Source organism: Papilio machaon, chromosome 4 (assembly GCF_912999745.1).
Source record: "Papilio machaon chromosome 4, ilPapMach1.1, whole genome shotgun sequence".
NCBI classification, from domain to species: Eukaryota; Metazoa; Arthropoda; class Insecta; order Lepidoptera; family Papilionidae; genus Papilio; species Papilio machaon.
Genome location: NC_059989.1, coordinates 7,155,467 through 7,174,854, shown reverse-complemented (window position 1 = coordinate 7,174,854; position 19,388 = coordinate 7,155,467). Strand labels below are relative to the sequence as shown.

Sequence of the window (19,388 nt, the reverse complement as noted above, 5' to 3'; positions counted from 1 at the left end):
AATTTAATGGCCATTTTTTTTAATAGTTTTAAGATAATTATATAACAATTTGATAAATACATAATGTACATCACATTTTGTGCAATAAAATGATTTGTGCTCTAAGTTATTAATGATTGTAATTATTAAATAATGACTAGATCTTTAGCTTTATATTATACTCGTAAAGCTAATTAAGTGATTGATAAAAAAGCATAATAACCTGTTTAAAATTACCAAAGATTTAAATAATAAAAAAATCCTTTTTTAAAACAGCATTAAATTACGGTAACTTTTCGAAGTGGCATACTATTACGAAATAATGTTGCCATATCTCTCATTAACTACGAAAAACTGAAAGAAAAATATGATTTTGTTTAGTTATTTCTGCAGTGAAACTCCATGGTACCACACTTAAAATAACTAGTGTCAATAACGACAACTAAATGATGTTTCTTTTGTTCACCACTTATAAGTCTAATATGGTCATGAGATCTTATTTTCTTGATTAGTGGGAAACTAAGAAGAAACATAATTTGTCTAGTAAATTGTAAAAAAATACTCTGATTAGATATTAACCACAAGGCACCTAAATTAAAGCCAATTATTTTTAATTTAAGTATAAGCCTTATGGTCCCCAAAACATTTCGTAACTTGTAGATATTATCAGTTTAATAAAATTTTATTTTACGTCATATTATTAATTACTTAACAACATTAATTAGTATGCTAAAAATTCGACAATAAATTATACTAATAAATTTTCTATTAAAATTGTCAAAGCAGTTTTATTAAAAGGCATATTTTTAAATCGATTAATTTTAAGGTTCCTTTAAAATTTAATTTCAAATTATTATATACAAACGGTTTTCAAAATTTATTTAGGGTTAAGAAGATTCAATGTTCTGTGTTTCTATATATGTAAACTATTTTTATAGGAAGTAGTGAAGGTAGGTAAAAGGGGTGATTTTTTAAATTAAGAAATCACAAAATTTGATGCGTATATCTGGTCAAAGTATTAGAATTGCTCTATTTGAATATGCTCGTTCTATTTGTAAATGTTCTTTAGAATTCTTCATGTAATAATACGGTAGTGTAATTTCGTGAGATAATAGGTTACCCAGTTTAGTAATGTCACGGAATATTCCGTGCATACGTATTATATCTAGTGTGAACTACAAATATAACGCACTTTAAAGGCACTGCTTAGAACAATAACACTTACATAAATAAAAATAAATAATTTTCAACAAATAACAAATGTAAACATAACATTAAATTATAACCACACTGTACAATAATTGTTTCTTATTTAATAAATAATTGCACTCACTTTAAATTAACAAAAAAAAAACTTAAAAAGTATAGACATTTACATGCTTCAATATAACTTCCTTAGGGATGACCTAAATTTCAAAAATGGACTAGCAATTTGTCTAATATTTACAAAAATAGTTTTTATCACTTGGTAAGTTTAGGCACTGTTCACATAAGTTAATAATAAGGTCTTTACACACTGTCACTACTCGAGAGTTGCCCGATGCGCTTCGCTAAGGTAAGTTGTCCAGTAAATGACGGTAAAAAGAAAAAAGCATATTGGGAACAGCATGAGGGCGAATTTGTCGAGCGCCCCATGTTGGGCCCCACAAAACATAACGCCGTGGTCTACCATGGTGGCCACTCGTGCCATGAAACCCCTGGACGACCCACTCGGCGGCATTGTATCTAGTATGGGTGAATCCTAAAATAAAAAAAAAGATTTATTTATTAACATTCAAATTTAACACAAGCGTATATTAAAATGCTTATTACAAGTAATCAATACGGCTTTTCTACAATTTAAAAAATTGGAAAAGCTCATTGTTGGACAATTTGATTCTTTCAACCTCATCGCTTCTCTAGTCTTGTCAAAGTGCGTAAATCTAAATATTAACTTGTTCTGTGCAAAACTAAATAAAATCAAAAATATCAATGTTACACAAATTCCTAAAGCAAAATTTGCTTGTAACCCTAATCTATAACTTAAATTCTAACAACACAATCGCGTGTAAAGGCCCTCTAAGTTCTGAAGCAACAAATATTGCCACAACATATTATTTGCACGCCTAATATCTACACGTCCTATTGTACAGGTAAATACATAAATATTTAAAGACTGGATACGTATTATGTCGCCAATAATGTAGTTATAATTACGTGAAACTAATTTGCATACGGACATCAGACACACCGTGCCATTTAAATTAATTTTACCTTACTGACTGATCTTGTTTCGCATCCAATCTTATTGTCTCTCCAACTCCTTTTATCCGAGGAGGACGACTAGAAATTGGTGAATTTTGTTTAAAAAATGAAGGTAAAATACGTGTGCAGGGGCCTTTATTGTTTGTGCACTAGACTAGTTCAATTGAAATTGAAATATTTACCCTTTGTATTGTTTGATGCGAGAATTGTTGCTTTAGGCCATCGTCCTCAACGCTTAGTTGCGGTGAAAAGACGCCGCCTTGAGGCGTTCCTGTCACCGGTGTGCCCATTCTCTACAAATTTAATAGGATTATTTCTAAAATTTAAAACCAAAATTCTATGTGTGACTACTTCCTACGTTCTACTGAGTTTGATCACATAAAACTTTTGATTTCATTTATAACATACATAAATTATAGATTTTCTAATTGTTGAAAGTATCAAGATGCTTTGGTCACCTGTGAATGGTTCACGTGTAGGGGGGGCGGCGCGAGCTGCGCAGCGGAGTGCGCGCGGCGTAGGTCCTGGCGTCGCTTACTCCAGCTCTTGTCATAGCGGATGCCAAACAATACAACGAAGTACTCTAACAGCGCGAGGAACACGAAGATCGTGCATGAGATCAGCCACACTTCTATACACTTTAACTCCAGTGCGTCGGGCGAGTTTGTACTACAAACATTAAATGTATTCTATTGTAAAATTTGGTGGATCTTAATTCCTAGACTGTCATAAGATGCAACTATAATAAGTTATTCAAACATTTAGAAAATCAGCTCAATTCAGCTCCGGTCAGTTTTATGCTCCGGTGGAAAAAAACAGGTTGTAAGGCAAGATTGTCTTACGACTATTTACCATCAAAATAGGGCTAAAACTTTCAATCTCCCTACGTCTTGATTGAAACAGTGTCTCGATCTCTTAATTAAAAACAGGGTTGTAGCTAATGGACTCGATTAGGTTGTTACTCAATATTAACCTGACTGTGTCAAACATCGTGACGAGGGAGAGTAGTGTGGTGACTAGCAGCACCATGCGGCCAGGCACGATCTCCGGGATGACGCAGAAGCTGCCCCAGGATATGATGACGAACAGCGACGACGGCAGGTAGCTCTCCAGTAGGTAGCTGCGCAGCTCCCGGGACAGCTTGATCTGCAGACGAGCTGCTGAATGTTCTCCTACAAAATATAACATCACTAAGACTCAACAAACGTATCCAGTGAACATAAAATTTCTTAGATCACAGACTTATTAGGTCAATTTACGTAGTAAATCTTAAATTAATTAATTCTTAATTATACAACAGGCGTGATTATTTGTAAATTCACATTTGGCTTAGTACGTTTGACATTAGAACTATAAATGGGAAAAGTTTAAGGTGCTTTTTATAAACATGCTACTAACATAAATCAAATGCTACAAATAGAATACAACACGTTACAAACAAAACTACACAATAAGAATATTTTGCGCTAGGCGTGGATGTTCGGTTGGTTAAGTATGTGAGTAATTTTTCTTTTAAAGGCTTAAATTATCTAAGAAAAATATTATCGCTTTTGTAATTAATTAATGACGGAAGGCAACGGGATACCACCGTCATTATTTTTCCCTAGTAGTCAGCTTAATGAATAGGACAAAGAAAGATATGGCCCCGAGTCTCCGGCGTCCCTTGAATGGGACAGGGGTGCTAAGAATCCCCGGAAGGACAAAAATGAGAAAGATAAAGATAGCGACATGGAATGTTAGAGGTATGCAGCAGCCTGGAAAACTTTCGAACATAATAAAAGAGATGGATCGCCTGCAAATCGATATACTGGGTATAAGTGATACGAAATGGCCTGGTCAAGGAAAACACCTTACTGCCGAAGGAAAAGTCCTTTATTACTCTGGCAATGACCAAAATTTCGAATCATATGGGGTTGGGATCCTCATGAGTAAAATAATTTCCAACTCTGTCACAAATTTTTTGCCACTATCAAACCGCGCTATGCTTATTCAGCTTAGTGCGTATCCAGTAAATATTAACATAATAACAGTTTATGCTCCTACTGCAGAAAAACCTCTGGCTGAGATTGAAGAGCTTTATGGGCAAATAGACACTTTAATGCAGTACACAAAAAGACACGAAATAAACTTGATAATAGGAGATTTTAATGCGAAAGTAGGGTCAATGCCAGTACCGGGAGTAACGGGATCTTACGGTCTTGGTGATAGAAACGACAGAGGAGACCTATTAGTCGATTTTTGTCAAGATAAAGGACTCACCATTACAAACACTCTCTTCAAGTTACATCCACGTCGCTTATACACCTGGACGTCACCGAGACACAAACCGAGCCACATAGTACGGAACCAAATAGATTACGTTATTGTGAACCAAAGGTTTCGGAATTCTATTAAGAATGCCCTTACATATCCGGGAGCTGATATTAAGTCCGATCACAACCCAGTGGTTGTGACAATGCAATGTAAATTTAAACGCATTAAAAATAACCCTAAAAAACAATTTATTGATACAAGAAAGATGAAAGAACATAAATATAGAACAGCAGTATCGAATTCTATAAATCAGTGGGCAGAAAAAGAGTTGGTTAAGACAACGTGTCCCGAAAAAACGTGGACAAGTTTAAAACGTAAGGTTGGCGATATTTGTGAATCCGTATTAGCACCAAACCATCCTAGAAAGAAACAGAAATGGATGACGGATGAAATTCTGGAGCTGATGGAAGAACGCAGAACTTATAAAGCCACAAATCACAGAAAATACGTAGAGTTGGATAAACTTATAAACCAAAAAATTAAATTCGCCCGGGATAAATTCTATAAAGGCAAGTGTGACCGCATGGAACTTCTTCTGCGTAAGCACGATAATTTCAATTTACACAAAGAAGTTAAAGAGTTCGCGGGTATGAATAAAAAACCGAACCTTAACTTATTATGTGACGACCGAGGCAATTTCCTTGTTGACCAGGAGAGTAAGAAACATACATGGCGCGAATACATCGTGCAAATGTTTGATGACACTTCTAGAAGTATACATGGCTTAACAACTGATGACACCGGACCGCCCATACTGACGTCGGAAGTGAAACAAGTGTTAAGATCAGCTAAAACAGGAAAAGCGTTAGGCCCAGACAACGTACCAGTTGAAATCCTGAAGCTATTAGAAGACGGATATGTGGATATACTAACGCGACTCTTTAATCAGATCTACGACTCAGGCGATCTTCCCGATGACTGGCTGGAGTCTACATTTATTACTCTGCCGAAAAAAGCTAACGCTAGAAAATGTTCGGAATACCGCACCATCAGTCTTATGAGTCATGTACTTAAGATATTTTTGGCTATCATCCACAACAGGATAAGATCAAAATGTGACGAACAGTTAGGTGAAAGTCAGTTTGGTTTCCGGTCAGGTATGGGTACCCGTGAAGCACTGTTTGCTCTTAATGTTCTGGTACAAAAATGCCGTGATATGCAAATTGATGTAATTCTATGTTTTATCGACTATGAAAAAGCGTTTGACCGCGTAAAGCACGATATTCTGCTACAACTTTTGTTAGATATTGGGTTGGACGGCAAAGACATTAGAATTATTAAAAACTTGTACTGGAACCAAACAGCTGCGGTCCTAGTCGGGGATACTAAAACGGAGCTCCTCGAGATAAGACGTGGTGTCAGACAAGGATGTGTCCTGTCACCCCTTCTTTTTAATCTGTACTCCGAAGCCATTATATCGGAAGCGCTAGAGGGACTGGAAGTCGGTGTCAAAGTGAACGGCAAAGTCGTGAACAATCTAAGATACGCCGATGATACCGTACTGATAGCCTCCTCCGCACAGGATCTACAGATATTGATTGACAGAGTCCACGAGTGCAGCTTGAAAGCGGGTTTGAACATGAACGTGTCCAAAACTAAATTCCTGGTTATAGCTAAAAACCCCTCAGATCCCCGAATTACCATCGCAGGGTCAGATCTAGAGCGCGTGCGGATGTACAAATACCTCGGGGCTTGGGTTAATGAAGAATGGGATAGCGAACAAGAAATACGGACCCGGATTGGAATTGCCCAAGCCACCTTAAAAAGAATGGGTAAAGTTCTGTGCAACCGCCAACTGTCAATAAAGCTCCGAGTAAGAATACTCCAATGTTATGTGTGGCCTGTAGTTTTCTACGGTAGTGAAGCCTGGACTCTGAGAGCGAAAACACAGAATTATCTAGAAGCTTTCGAGATGTGGTGCTACCGTAGAATGTTACGTATTAGCTGGATACAGAAAGTTTCCAACGTGCGGGTACTCCAGCGTGTCGGCAAGAATCGCGAACTGTTGCAAACCATCAAACAGAGAAAGGTCGCCTACCTCGGTCACGTTTTGCGACACGAGAAATACCATCTTCTCCAACTCATTATGATGGGCAAAATCGCAGGAAAGAGACGCGTTGGACGTAGGAAGAAGTCGTGGCTGAGGAACATCAGGGAGTGGACCAACATTGCCAGCGTTGAAGACCTGTTTCGCTTGGCGCAAGATAGGAAGAATTTCGCTAAGCTGACGGCCAACCTCCAATAGTGGAGAGGCACAAGAAGAAGAAGAAGAAATAATTAACTTGGATATTTGTTCGCAGTTTTTGTTCATGATAATCGAGTCTACTCGAGTGCTAAAGAGTTTTGTGCAGCATAGAAATTTCCTGAAAAAACTCGAGCCTACATCCACGCCAGCATAGCAGCGACATGCAACTGCGACAGAGCGTTAGCAATAAAAAAACATACATGTTACGGGGCGCAAACTGAAGCGCAAAGCAAAAAGTATACATTTACCTTCACCAAAATTTCGAATATGATTACTTTTGTCCGTGACGAAGGTGACCACGTATTTCGGCAGCCGAAACTGGTTGCGCTGTTTCCCCACCAGCCCTCGCCAGGGGGCGCCGGCGTGCCACTCGAAACGAACGTCCTCTGATGTGTATTTGTCTAAGAACAGTATGCTTTGTTACGATGAAAAGCTTTCGAATGGTACTACATTGAAAATGAGATAGAGGTTTCATGATCAAATGAATAAAAGCAGATCGATAAAAAAGAAAATGTTTATTTCTATACCATTAAAAGACTTATTGAATATCATAGTTATCACAAAACAAATAAAAAAAGAGACAAAAGAGATAAAGTTATACAGAAAATTCGTAAAGGTTAAAAGTTATGAACCGCTACCCTAAAATGCCTAGAACAGACTATAATTTGTTACAACCTTGATTAACATAATAGCTGAATACATTGTCTATTTTTAAACTGTACTAGCGTATTTTATATTTTACCCTGATTAATAATGGTTGCCAATTAATAACTGAAACCTCGGCCGTTGATGACATGACGTACATTTTTTTATGCAAATCATTGTCTGTTACAGGAAATTATAGTAAAATACAAATCAATAACAATTTTGACTGAGGTGTTTTTTATTTATATATAAAAGGGAAATATGAAAAAAAATTTGCATCATACTTACAACTACCAAAATCTATGGCACATTTCTGCACATCGAGAGGATACAGAACGAAGTCCATTTGGCATTTGATCGTTATAGTAGCTCTGAAATAAATACAAATTTACGTTTTATACAATTACTTCTACAGTCTTAAAAATTTTGTACAAAATGCCAACAATTTATAACCTTTGCTGAGATCTGGCAACTTATTTATCAAATGAAGATTGATTTAAATTTGAGAACAGTGTAAGAAATAAAAAAATAAAATTAAGAAATAAATACAAGACTATACGATCATGAAAACTATAGATAGATTGAATCCAACTCACCCTATATTAACTGATACAGTGCTGTTTGAATAGATTCTGAGAGAGGCCATCTCCTGCAACACGGACATAGTCCTCATGGTCTGCAATTGCCAGATGTATAGGTCTGGCGTCCAAATCAACTGACGGAACTCCCAGGGCAGGTCGATGAACGGCATCCCCGGCGGGATTTGCAGCTGACCATCCTCCCATGACACTTGAAGGAACACGTCCAGTGTTATTTCCTGGAAATAATTTTATGTTATCCCCTCAAAACCAGTATGGCAATTTTCATACAAAACAGATATGTTCTTATAATTATCCTTTCAATTTTTTTGCCACGCTTGGAGCAAAATTGCCAAAAATCTTTTATTCTTAAGCTTAGGCAAAAGTTATATAGGTATAAGTTAAGGGTATATAAAGAAAATACCTCTTTGTTCTCATCAACTCCTGATACTCGATTGACGTTTATTCCAATGTAAACTGTTGTGTTTTTACCTGAAAAAGTATTTGTATTAAAAAATAAATATGCAATCACTACGGATTAGGGTCAAATATTATTTAAAATCTATCGAAATCATGATGTTAAAAGATATAAAAAAATGTTTAACATAATTTTTAAAAATTGATCAATTGACAGCATTCATTAAATAGTCAGTAATTTTAATCAGGTATTACTTTATAATTAACACTAATTAGCAGTAATTAAGAAGTATACACAACATGCAGTATTTGATCCTTAGTCTTCAGATCGGAGTATCTTTGTCACTAGACTATCGTGACTGCGTCATATGAAATTATAGCTGGTTTTGAACGGTTTTATTGAATCAGTACGAACAAGTATTACAAGCAAACGTTTTATCGCAATTCTCGGCGATATCCCCGACGGGAACAAGCTTTTACCTTTATACGTAAACATAATATCCGCTCATTACGATCTTTTTAAAAGGATCTAACGTTGACTTGAAAATTATTTACTAATTTTAAGAAATATTTAATTTTAGTTTAGTTTTATTTCGTATTTTGTTTGCAACACAACATTAATGTGTATTTGTGTAATATTCATAGTGGAATTTACACTTTTATGACAGTTTTTATAGCATTTTAATACTTTAAATATTATCGTTTGAGGTTATGATTGGAGACGAATGGCTTGAATAATGACCGGGCGAGCGTCTGAAGTGTTTTGCTGATTAATGTCCGACTAACTAGATAGATGCTTCTAAAATTAGTTCCATCATTTTGACATTATTATCCTACATTTCGGATAAATATTAAAAATAATTTAGATTCTAATAGAATTATTGTATTTATCAGTTTTCGCAAACGAGTAATTAAACTTGTCAACTTGTAAAGGCGATTTATTACTTTGTGATATGCGGAATTATATATCAGGGGTTATGGTAATTGATTACTAAATTAACTTACCAGGTGGAATGTTTCTATTGTAGTTTTCAGGAATCTTGTACGCGTGCTGGTTCATGTACAGGATCTGGCTGAAAGAAATGTTACAATAAATTAAACATTGAAATACTAAGCAAAAATATTAGACAATACCATTCATTATTTATATCATTTTAATAAGTAATAAAATTCAATCGCAAATTTACTAAAGTATAATTTATTATAGTTTTTCTTTTAAAAAAAAATAAAATCAATAAAAAACAGATAAAATTATTTATTGCCTACCAGTTATTTAGACAATCATTGTTTACTTAATTTTTTTTACTACGATAGTCACGTGCGGGTTGAAGGGTCTAACTCACATCTAATTATATTTACACAAATCAGCTGACATCCCTTTTATCTGTTTGTATGTTAATTTTGTTTACGGTACATTCTACAACAGTTTATTATTATTTATTTAGTTTATTATCACGTTTTATTTATTAGTTGTAATAATCAGACAATATGCAGACAATATGTAATAATTGACAGTAAGAGGATATCAATTTGTTTTTTTCAAGTGGCCAGTGAAAACTCATAGTTACAGGATCAATCCGTTTTGTTGTACAATTTTTATGACTTTGTGGCTTTCTAAACATTTTGTTTTTAGTAGTACGCGTTTGTCTATGAGTGCTTTTAAGCATGCAGGTAAAACGTAAACCATATTTCAAACGAGGAAACCGCACATATACTGAACAAGTATTAAATGGCTGTATATAATAGAATTACGTTTCTTCGCTTGGATTAAGACAATGTCCTTTGCTAAAGGCTTATGTGTTTATTTATATACCAACTGCGCGATCATTTATATAACGCTTCGTGCTTTAGTATTCCTCTAAGCGGATTGTGTACAAATAATTCAAATATATCAATGACCTTTGCAACATAAACATAACAAAGCAATAATGAATAGTAATATTATTTATTTTTGAATTATTTATTATTAACGAATTATTACTTATTTCAGAAAATGTATCCTGGGGCCTATAGGGGTATATAGTAGTGCCAACATATCTGGTTGTTTTTTATTTATTGAATCAAACATTTGATGACCATGTAAGTCATGCTCACTTTATGATTATATGCTTCAACACACCAAGACAATCAGAGGTGAGAGGAGGTCGACTTTGGCCTATAAGTTGAAAAAGATAATAAAATATGAATTCAATGATTTAATACATCAAACAAGCTGTCTGTTCTAATATTGATACATAGTACCTAAACGATTACCCGTTTATCCATTCACTCAGAGTTATCGATATTGCATGATTACACTTTAAAGGTTACCGTGGTCGAGACGTGGTAAATATTTTGACATCCACCATATTGAAGTAATTTAAACTATCATACCTTGATATTTACGTTATCACCATGTCAAATTTAACAACACTTTAACAGTGGTTGAGCCCGCAATAACATTTTTTTTCACGAATGGGGCGGCTCCACCTTTGTAATGCCATGATCTCACAAAAGACAGGCGTGAAGTGGAAGTAATTCGGAACAGGAAGATGAAATATCCTCTTTCTGTGCGTTCCCTCTTCAGTCGATTTAAAGTACGCATCCCATCTGCAAATGCAAATATCTACGGCAACGATTGTTTCGGTGTTTCAAATGGCCGATTGCTCGTAACCTTTTGCTATAAAAATAAAAAATAAAACATTTCTAAAAGAAAAAATAAAACAACTGCAATGAAATAACTTAGTGAAAGTTTTAAGTATACCGATATTGCTTTAGTTATGTATTGGGTTACGGTATTAAGTATACAAAAAAATTATTAAACAAAAAAGACTTCATAAATACTATTTTTTGTTTTAAATAAATTAACGTTTTATTTGATTTTTACTTATAATGTTGAATTTTACCTTATAAAATGAGAAAGGAAAAGGGCTAGACAACAGTACATTACAACATCCAATTTTTTATTCATCGATGACAGATCTTAGAAAATTTATAACCCGACACCGTCGTCCTAAACATTTTTGAATGACTACTATTTAACAGTATAGTTAAGTTCCTTTCTTTATGACTAATACTTGGTTACAATGCTGTAAAACAAAAGAAAATCTCTATATAATAACATTAGAGGCACGCTTTCAAAACGCCTCCAATCACATTGCATGGCATGTGAACATTCTCGCATGCAACTCTGCCCATATAATAATTACCTTTACATGAATTTGCCCGCTAATCTTTATTCATATATACGGTTGACATTAACTAATGTCGTTAAGATATACCTTTGGCTATTTTGTATCCATAGCCAAGTTCAAATTATTGAAAAAAATACTTAATAATTTTATTAAAACATTTTCCAGCCTTAAATTTTCATTAACCATTGTAGTGCGCATAATTCACTCATTTTTAATAATTATTATAACTAGAAAAAAACAATAGCCAAAAACTGTAAGCGCCTTTTCGCGTGCGTGCCATAATCGTAGGTCATCTGTCAAAGATAACAACAGACTATAACTGACACAAATATTAACTGAATACTCCAAACATGGCATAGTTTAGGGAAATGTTATATTTGAAAGAAGTCAAAGCATTTCTGACAACCCTAATAAGTAGCTACAAATATATTTGAGTTTTATCTGTAGAAAATTCTTTAAACCTCTTTTTCCTTTATTTTGTTTTTAAGTAGGAGTATTATTTACCATCTTAAAGCCCCAATAATCTGAAACGGTTTCAGAAGTGACATTGTCGTTATCATGTCAAGACCCCGTAGACATAATCAGGTCAAATTGTTAAGTACCCACATTGTTGGATTAAACGCATAAAAATCGAACGGTAAATAAAGGCGCAGGGCTATAGGGGTATTATAGCTAGTAAATATTCTTTAAAATAATTAGTGTTCTGAGATATTTATTACCCGACTGATTCAAGAGGGTAATGTTTTTCGCCCGTATGTATGCATATTAATTCCACTATGACGACCTAGAGTCCCAACAACTGAACCAATTTTGTCGATTTCCCTTTATTCGTATACCTCTCCTGAGTGTTATGGGGTTACAGTCTGTTCAGTATTCCTGTACCGCCGGCGGGGGCCCTTTCAGACCTCGCCACCCGCGCGCCTCACCGCGCGCTCTTTATTCCATTCGGTCGTCTTAACCGTTAGCGTCAACCTACCGCACTTATTTGTGTAATCTTTTTTCTAATATAAGCCTTTTATTCAAGTTAAGGCCTTTTATTCATCCCAAATACAGTCCACGCTTAACACAGTCAGTCGTTTTTCTTTTTCAAAATCAAATAGTGGATTTTGACAATTATTAATATGTAATATTAATATGGATTGTTTATTATGTGTACGAGATTGTACTTTACATAAGAGGTTAAATCGTATCATAAGTAGGTTTGAATGTAGTGATGAAAGTTATTTTTAAAATCTGTACAACTGAAAATGATTTTTGTGTATGTCACCATGTCATCAACCTACCCTTGTCCCTACATGGGGTCGGCACAATATAACTACTCCTCCATACGTCTCTATCAGCCGTCATACTTAGTTGTAGACATAAACCATTTGCTACCATTTTAGTTTTTTTTTACTTTTAGCAAAGAATGGTTCAACGAATGTGTAATTAAAATGAAATGAATATGCGAGTTATCTTAATTTCTTAATTATAATAAATCCAGATATAAAAATAAAAAAAAGAACACCGATTTGCAGAGTGTACTCTTGGTATTAATTTGATCATTGTAGCACACAAGAACTGAATCATTTGAGAGTGTAGTAAGAAATCTATCCGATGCTCTATTGGACAAAGGCCAGATTGTCTGACATCTCTAATTACTAGTGCAATGTGTATCAATGACATAGGTTTAGGGTGCTACATTAAGTTTCCTAATTATTTCAAGTACACAATAGTGGCAGGAGTATTTAAACTTCTACAAAGATAGACTCTAGTAAACGTATCAAGCTGCATTTATAAATCCACGCACTTTATTTACTTGATGTTATTTCATTGATCTTAGACATTTTAGTTACTATTTATGAGTATATAATTATATGTAGTCTAGACAGATATAAATAATAACACGATTTTCTTTTATATATATATATATATATATATATATATATATATCTCTCTCTAGAATATATATATATATATATATATATATATATATTCTTTTATATATAATATATAAAAGAAAATCGTGTAATTTATACTATTTATAACTCACGAACGGCTGAACCGATCTGCAATAATTGGAGCTTAGAACCAGGAGACTGATCTTTTTATCCCGTTTCCGTGGGACGTGACATAAAAAGTTTTTTTTTAATTCCGCGATAACGGAGTCGCTTGCAAATGGTAGTATATTATAATAATTACATTATAGACGTAGGCAATCTGGGTTGGATTGCGAAGTATCATAAAACAATGTCGCTGTAAATACCTTTTACCTTGATTTATTTGTTTTATAATTCTAGTAATTGAGCGTTTTATTGTGTAGAGAAAAACTTTCAGTGTTAAAGATCATAATTTGTTCTTAGGTTGATTTAGCAAGTCATTCTAAAATGTACCGCCCTTTCTATTCCGTAGTCATCAGCTCATACATATCTCTGCTAAGGGGCTCCTACTCTAAAGCCAGTATTTGTGTTAGCTTTACGGGCGCCCAGGGCGAGATTACTACGGCGCCCTCTCTTTTCTTACCATGTCTTGGGGGGGTGGGGGTTTAACTGGGTTTCGTGAGACTGTGTAATTCGCAGACCTGTGGCACCCCTTTCTGGTCAATGCTCCGGGCGGTCGACCAAACGCGCCCTAACCTAACGCCGCCTCTGTCTAAAGCCTACCTTAACTTAAAGGTGACTAGGCGTTAGTCAGTCATGGTGGATCACTGCGGACTTAATGCCACTATCAGAGTCACTAAGTAGCCACTAAGGGAATACAGTAATATAGATTTAATATGAGAAACCAATACTAAGGCACTGCTGAACAATAAACGATTTGAGTGACGACTCGTTTGTTATGTTACAATAAAGAGGTGTTACGATGTGTTTACTACAGTACTAATAGAACCACCGAGATGTTTGAAGCATCTGCAACGGCCTTGAGCGCACAGACGCCGCATGGTCGCAATCGCAAATAATCCCCGCAGACGTGGTACAGTCTGTAACGAGAGTGGTATTCGGGCCGAGGGTTTATTTCTGTTGTGACAGTAACCGCGGCGGGCCGGTCGCGTTATATTTGGGTTATTAGTGACGCAGATAGCTGTGATAAACGGCTTAAATTCGGGCGCAACGCCACTTGAATAGCTATTGTTGTCATCAGGTCAATGCGATTCATTACCATTTGTGTTTGTTGAGTGTGGAGTTTAATTCTTTTTGCCATCAATTTACTAATTATAAATGCGAAAATCTGGATTGATGTTTGTTATCAGAATGGCTGAAGGGATCAGGATGAAATTGGATTTAAGATAGATTACAGTGGAATAGTAAATATTCGAACATTCCTGCAGATATTATAATAATCTACCAAGGCGATACAAGGAGTGCCCGTAACCGATTAGTAAATAAAAGAATAAAATTACACTGACGAATGCAACGTAAATCGTTTCCACATGATCTTTTTGTCTATTAGATTGTATGTAACTAACATTAGTTGTAGAGATGATTTTCTATAACATATGAATTAATTATTATATTGTATAATCGAACACGAACCACAGCTTTTAGATCTAACAATAATGGATTGAACATTGTGGTTTACATTGTTTTTACAAAACAGTTTGCACCGTGAATATATGTGGAAGACACGTGTCGACAGCGGAAATGTCTGTCGAGCGTGCATAATGTTTCAAGCGTCTTTATTGAAGAAAACAAATGTAAAATGTCAGATGTCTTACAATCATGAAGTTAAAATGCAACTAATTATTTTCTTTTCTAACTTAATGATTTTGTTTTAAAATTTTTCAAATTTTTACAAACCTTCCCTACTGTTCTACTTCCCTAATGTTTCATCAAAACTATTTAACAATTCATAAAAGGTTTTTATTTCATACGTAATTATGAAGGGACAACAATAGTTATGACGTTTTGATTTATTAGACCCTATATGAGGTAGCCTTACATGTCAAGGACAAATATTACCATGCGAATTGTTGTCGATGAAAATAGTTACATCTTTTATGACCTATCTGACGAAAACAGTTATATCTTTTAAGTAATATAATTGTTTAAGTCAGATGGGTCAGTTAGAGAGTAGAGTCAGTAGAGTTAGCAACTTTAATAGGTATTATATTATATATTATAATCAACTCTATATACACACGGATAGATATACAAGATATTTATTTGATTAGCTTAAGAAAACCAGGTCGTGATAAAATGAGCTAATTATTATAAAGCCTATTACACACCTTCAGTGTTTACTGCACAGTTTTATCTGAACAGTCCGATTTTACAGTTAAATACGTGTGTAGGAAAAATTTGAAATGTCAGTCAAACAAGTAATACAAAAAACGTCAATATTTTAGTATAAAGAATATAAATTTTTAATAAAAATCCCCGACTGATTTTGAATTCGATGGCTCCTACGTAAACTATCATAAGAAAAATTTTTGCTATTTACCACCTTTGTTATGAATTTTAAATTAACTTGATAAATAATAATTTCTGTGTAAGTTTGAAAGGAATGTTAGAAAGAAGAAGAACTGTAATTTTTGGTTGTCTATTACTTGTTCATGTTTGATGCGTCATAATTAATCATAATAATGTTTAAATCATTATCTTGCAAAATTTCAAAAACATACGTACGATAGTATACGTAGGAGCCATCGAATTAGCAGAAAGTTTCTAAGGAATTCCTATACATTTTTACACGTAATTTTCCGCGTTCAAGTAATTGATTCTTCGTTGCTTCTATATAAACGATAGCGATGATACCAACACATACTCATAATAAACTGAGACAACAGTATTAAAAATATTGTTATCTTCAACCCTCTTATTCCCTTTTTTTAAAACTATATATGTTTATAGGTGTTTCGTCAATAGAAACTCAAGTTACAATTACAATTTATATATACAAATGTATTATAAAGCACATTTGTGCATTGTCTTAACCCGCACTGGGCCAGCGTGGTTAACTATGGCCTCCTCCGAGCCTCTCAGTAGGGACATATATTGAGCTAATGATGATGAATGTATTATAAAGAGGTAAGATATGATTCATTGTATATTTGCATTGAATGGGCTCCGAAACTACTAAACCGATTTGTAAAATTCTTTCACTGTTGGGAAGCTACACTATCCCCGGGTGACATAGGCTATGTTTACGCCTAGATTTTTTAATTCCGCGCGAACGATGCCGCGAGCAACTGCTAGTTAGACATATATACAGAGGAAAAAAGTGTATATTGGCAATGATACACCTCACAAAAGACAAGGCGTGAAAGTAAGCTTCAAGGGACACCTTTTAATGATATATTTTAGTTTTTATGTATTATATTTAATCTAATATTTTAATTTTCTATATTTTTGTTAGCTTCAAGAGCATACATCATAATATACATCATTTTTTTTTTTACTTGATGTAAACAAAGTCGCAAGCATATTAAACTGTTGTAGCCAACCACTGAAGCTTTGACATCATTAATTGTAAACAACGGTGTAAACAAGTTTGGGAAATATCTGATTTGGACAGATTTGATAAGTTACATATACCTGAGTTGAACCTATAAAGTACACGCAAATAGCGACTGAATATGTGGCAAAGGCATTGTTTAACAATGGTAGACGCCTGTAACATCTGTTGCACGAATGGACCGGCCTGACCCGCACTACCACGATCACACAAAAGACAGGTGTCAGGTGGAAGTCATTCTGCATATCTTCCTTGTGTGTCCCTCCTCCGTCGGCTAAAGGTAGGCAACGCATCTGTAATTGCATAGGTCAATGGGCAGCGGTCCCTTCGCTATTTCATTTTATCAAAAATACGCCAAATAGAACCTGGCCAAGCTCACTTGATCTCCACTACGTTATGCCGAGTGCACGTAGACATGTTTATGTCAACAACTGGCCTTGCCAAGGAGACAAAGTGGATTTTCGAACTGCAAGATTTCAGTCGTATAAATTCGGCAGTGAGAAAGCAGTTGCCAGATTTTTTAAAGCCGTTTAATTTAAAATATTAGCATTTATATTATTAGTGTCAAATTAAAAAAAGTAACATTAACGTTTTTGTTTAAATAATAGATTATAAATTGACACAACCTTACATTTTACTGTGTTAGTAAAACTAAACATTATAATATATGTACTCTTTTTCACCCCTATATATATTTTTATAATGAAAAAAATAGAAGTTTTAAATTATATTAAGTGTACACGAAGATGTATAATAATTATTTTTCACTCAACAATACGGGCAAACAGCCATACTCTGGCGTGCTCATCTGAAATTATTTCTGTAGCTCATTCGAGGTCTCACCTCTAAAGACTAAATTTGTAATATTGCAATTACTAGTCTTTTTTTGTATTCATTATAAACTTGGCGGGTTCTACGAACCTTGCACACTCTAGTAGCTCCTTATTTGGCGCGAAAGTGGCCCCGCCACCGAGAGCGACGAGCGCGCCTAGCAGTGCCAGGAGGTTCCACATGTTCTGGAGGCTAGGGGTGCGCGGGCCGGCGCCGCCTGAGGCCTCGCGCGCACACTCTCACTAAACACAATCGTCGCCTGCACATGATCGGCTAGAGGCACATCACTAAGGGGTCGCGAGCGCCGAGGTCCCAGGTCCGAGGAGCGGCAAGTGCGGCGCGATACTGCGCGGTGCGCGCCCGGCACAGTAGCGACGGTGGCAGCGGGCGCGGTCACGGGCGTAACCTTCGCTTCCGCGCGATCTCACCCTGTGATGTGGCGCGGGAACTAATTCGCGACACGCTTCGAACGTAGCTCGCTACGTAGCGAGCTCTGCACGCGACCGTGTGGCAGAATAATCACACTTGACTTTGCCTTTTATAAAAAAATATTTATCAAGTTTGTTGCCGTAGCATTGCTCGCAACGTTACAGCAGAATGTCACATAAGGCTTTTGCCCTTCCAAAAAAAAAAAAAAACAGAAACGTAATCGCTTCAAACTAACTCTGTAAGTGATAAGTGACAACAATGCATTAAATATAAACCGATTTCATCACACTTTTTCAGATTTCACACGTTATCAGATATACACAAGAAATTGAAGCTTGTTCTAAATGTACGGGAAATGTATGGGACATAAATCAGAACTAAGGTTTTAGGAGCGTGTTAAGTTTGCGTGACAGACACTGCCGTGCCCAAAAGTTGGGCAACATTCAACTTTGCAAATATACTAGCAGTGACTATAATACAAACAATAGTGCTTACACAGACATGATTGTAACATCATTTGCACATTCTTTAATTTTCGCTAGTAATAACTAATTAAAATTAAGATACCAATTGTTACTCATTGATAACATTCATTAACATCAGATAATATCGATTTAAAAAATGTCTAGATTGCGATTGTCCAGTCGAGCCTTCTCCACTCATGTAAAAGCACATAGCTGCGTATATAGCCACATAACATCAAATTATTAAGTTATAAATATCTGCGACGATTTAAGCATTTAAGAATACTTACTACTTGCGTCCCGTCCTCCGTCAAATGCACTGCTTCTTCTCATTTCCTTATAAGAAAAGTGTAGGAAGGAAAAGAGGACTAAAATTAGGTCTCCGGCACCACACTCATCAGACGAAACGCGGAATCGCCACCAATTCACGCCTGTCTTCTGTGTATTCATGGTATTTCATCGGGCGATCCGGTCTATTCGTGTAACCGATGTTATTGTTGCTGGCGTCTACCACTGTTAAATTCTTCGGGTGACTTAATCCCCGCCCATTCTCTGATGTTTCGTAGCCATCGCTTTTTTTGCGTCGCGAGTCTCTTTCTTTCGTTGCCAATGAGAAAACGTAACTTTATTATCATCT

The 19,388-nt window shown here is 35.4% G+C and overlaps 1 protein-coding gene across 3 annotated transcripts; it reads right to left on the bottom strand.

The window, feature by feature from the left end:
• Positions 1–1,295: 1,295 nt before the first annotated feature.
• On the bottom strand, positions 1,296–18,272 carry LOC106720412 (glycine receptor subunit alpha-2). 3 transcript variants are annotated; one of them, XM_014515110.2, is made up of 10 exons: positions 17,949–18,269; positions 9,427–9,494; positions 8,429–8,496; positions 8,023–8,243; positions 7,715–7,797; positions 7,030–7,182; positions 3,197–3,395; positions 2,682–2,892; positions 2,406–2,516; positions 1,296–1,720 (listed from the first exon to the last, which is right to left on the bottom strand). In XM_014515110.2, the coding sequence occupies exons 1-10, from the start codon at positions 18,038–18,040 to the stop codon at positions 1,502–1,504; spliced, it is 1,425 nt and encodes a 474-aa protein (XP_014370596.2). In that variant the 5' UTR covers positions 18,041–18,269; the 3' UTR covers positions 1,296–1,501. The 3 variants fall into 3 exon arrangements, with proteins under 3 accessions (XP_014370596.2, XP_045542896.1, XP_045542897.1); XM_045686940.1 differs by having other exon boundaries at positions 9,427–9,490; positions 17,949–18,024; XM_045686941.1 differs by lacking the exon at positions 2,406–2,516 and having other exon boundaries at positions 17,949–18,272.
• Positions 18,273–19,388: the final 1,116 nt, after the last annotated feature.

What these genes read in the sequence shown, in the direction of transcription:
- LOC106720412 (XM_014515110.2), bottom strand. Translation starts at nt 18,040, where the DNA reads ATGTGGAACCTCCTGGCACTGCTAGGCGCGCTCGTCGCTCTCGGTGGC. An exon ending in TGCCATAGATTTTGGTAGTT is followed by an intron (nt 7,183 to 7,714) that starts GTAAGTATGATG and finishes TACTGTTCTTAG; the next exon opens with ACAAATACACATCAGAGGAC. An exon ending in ACGATGTTTGACACAGTCAG is followed by an intron (nt 2,893 to 3,196) that starts GTTAATATTGAG and finishes TAATGTTTGTAG; the next exon opens with TACAAACTCGCCCGACGCAC.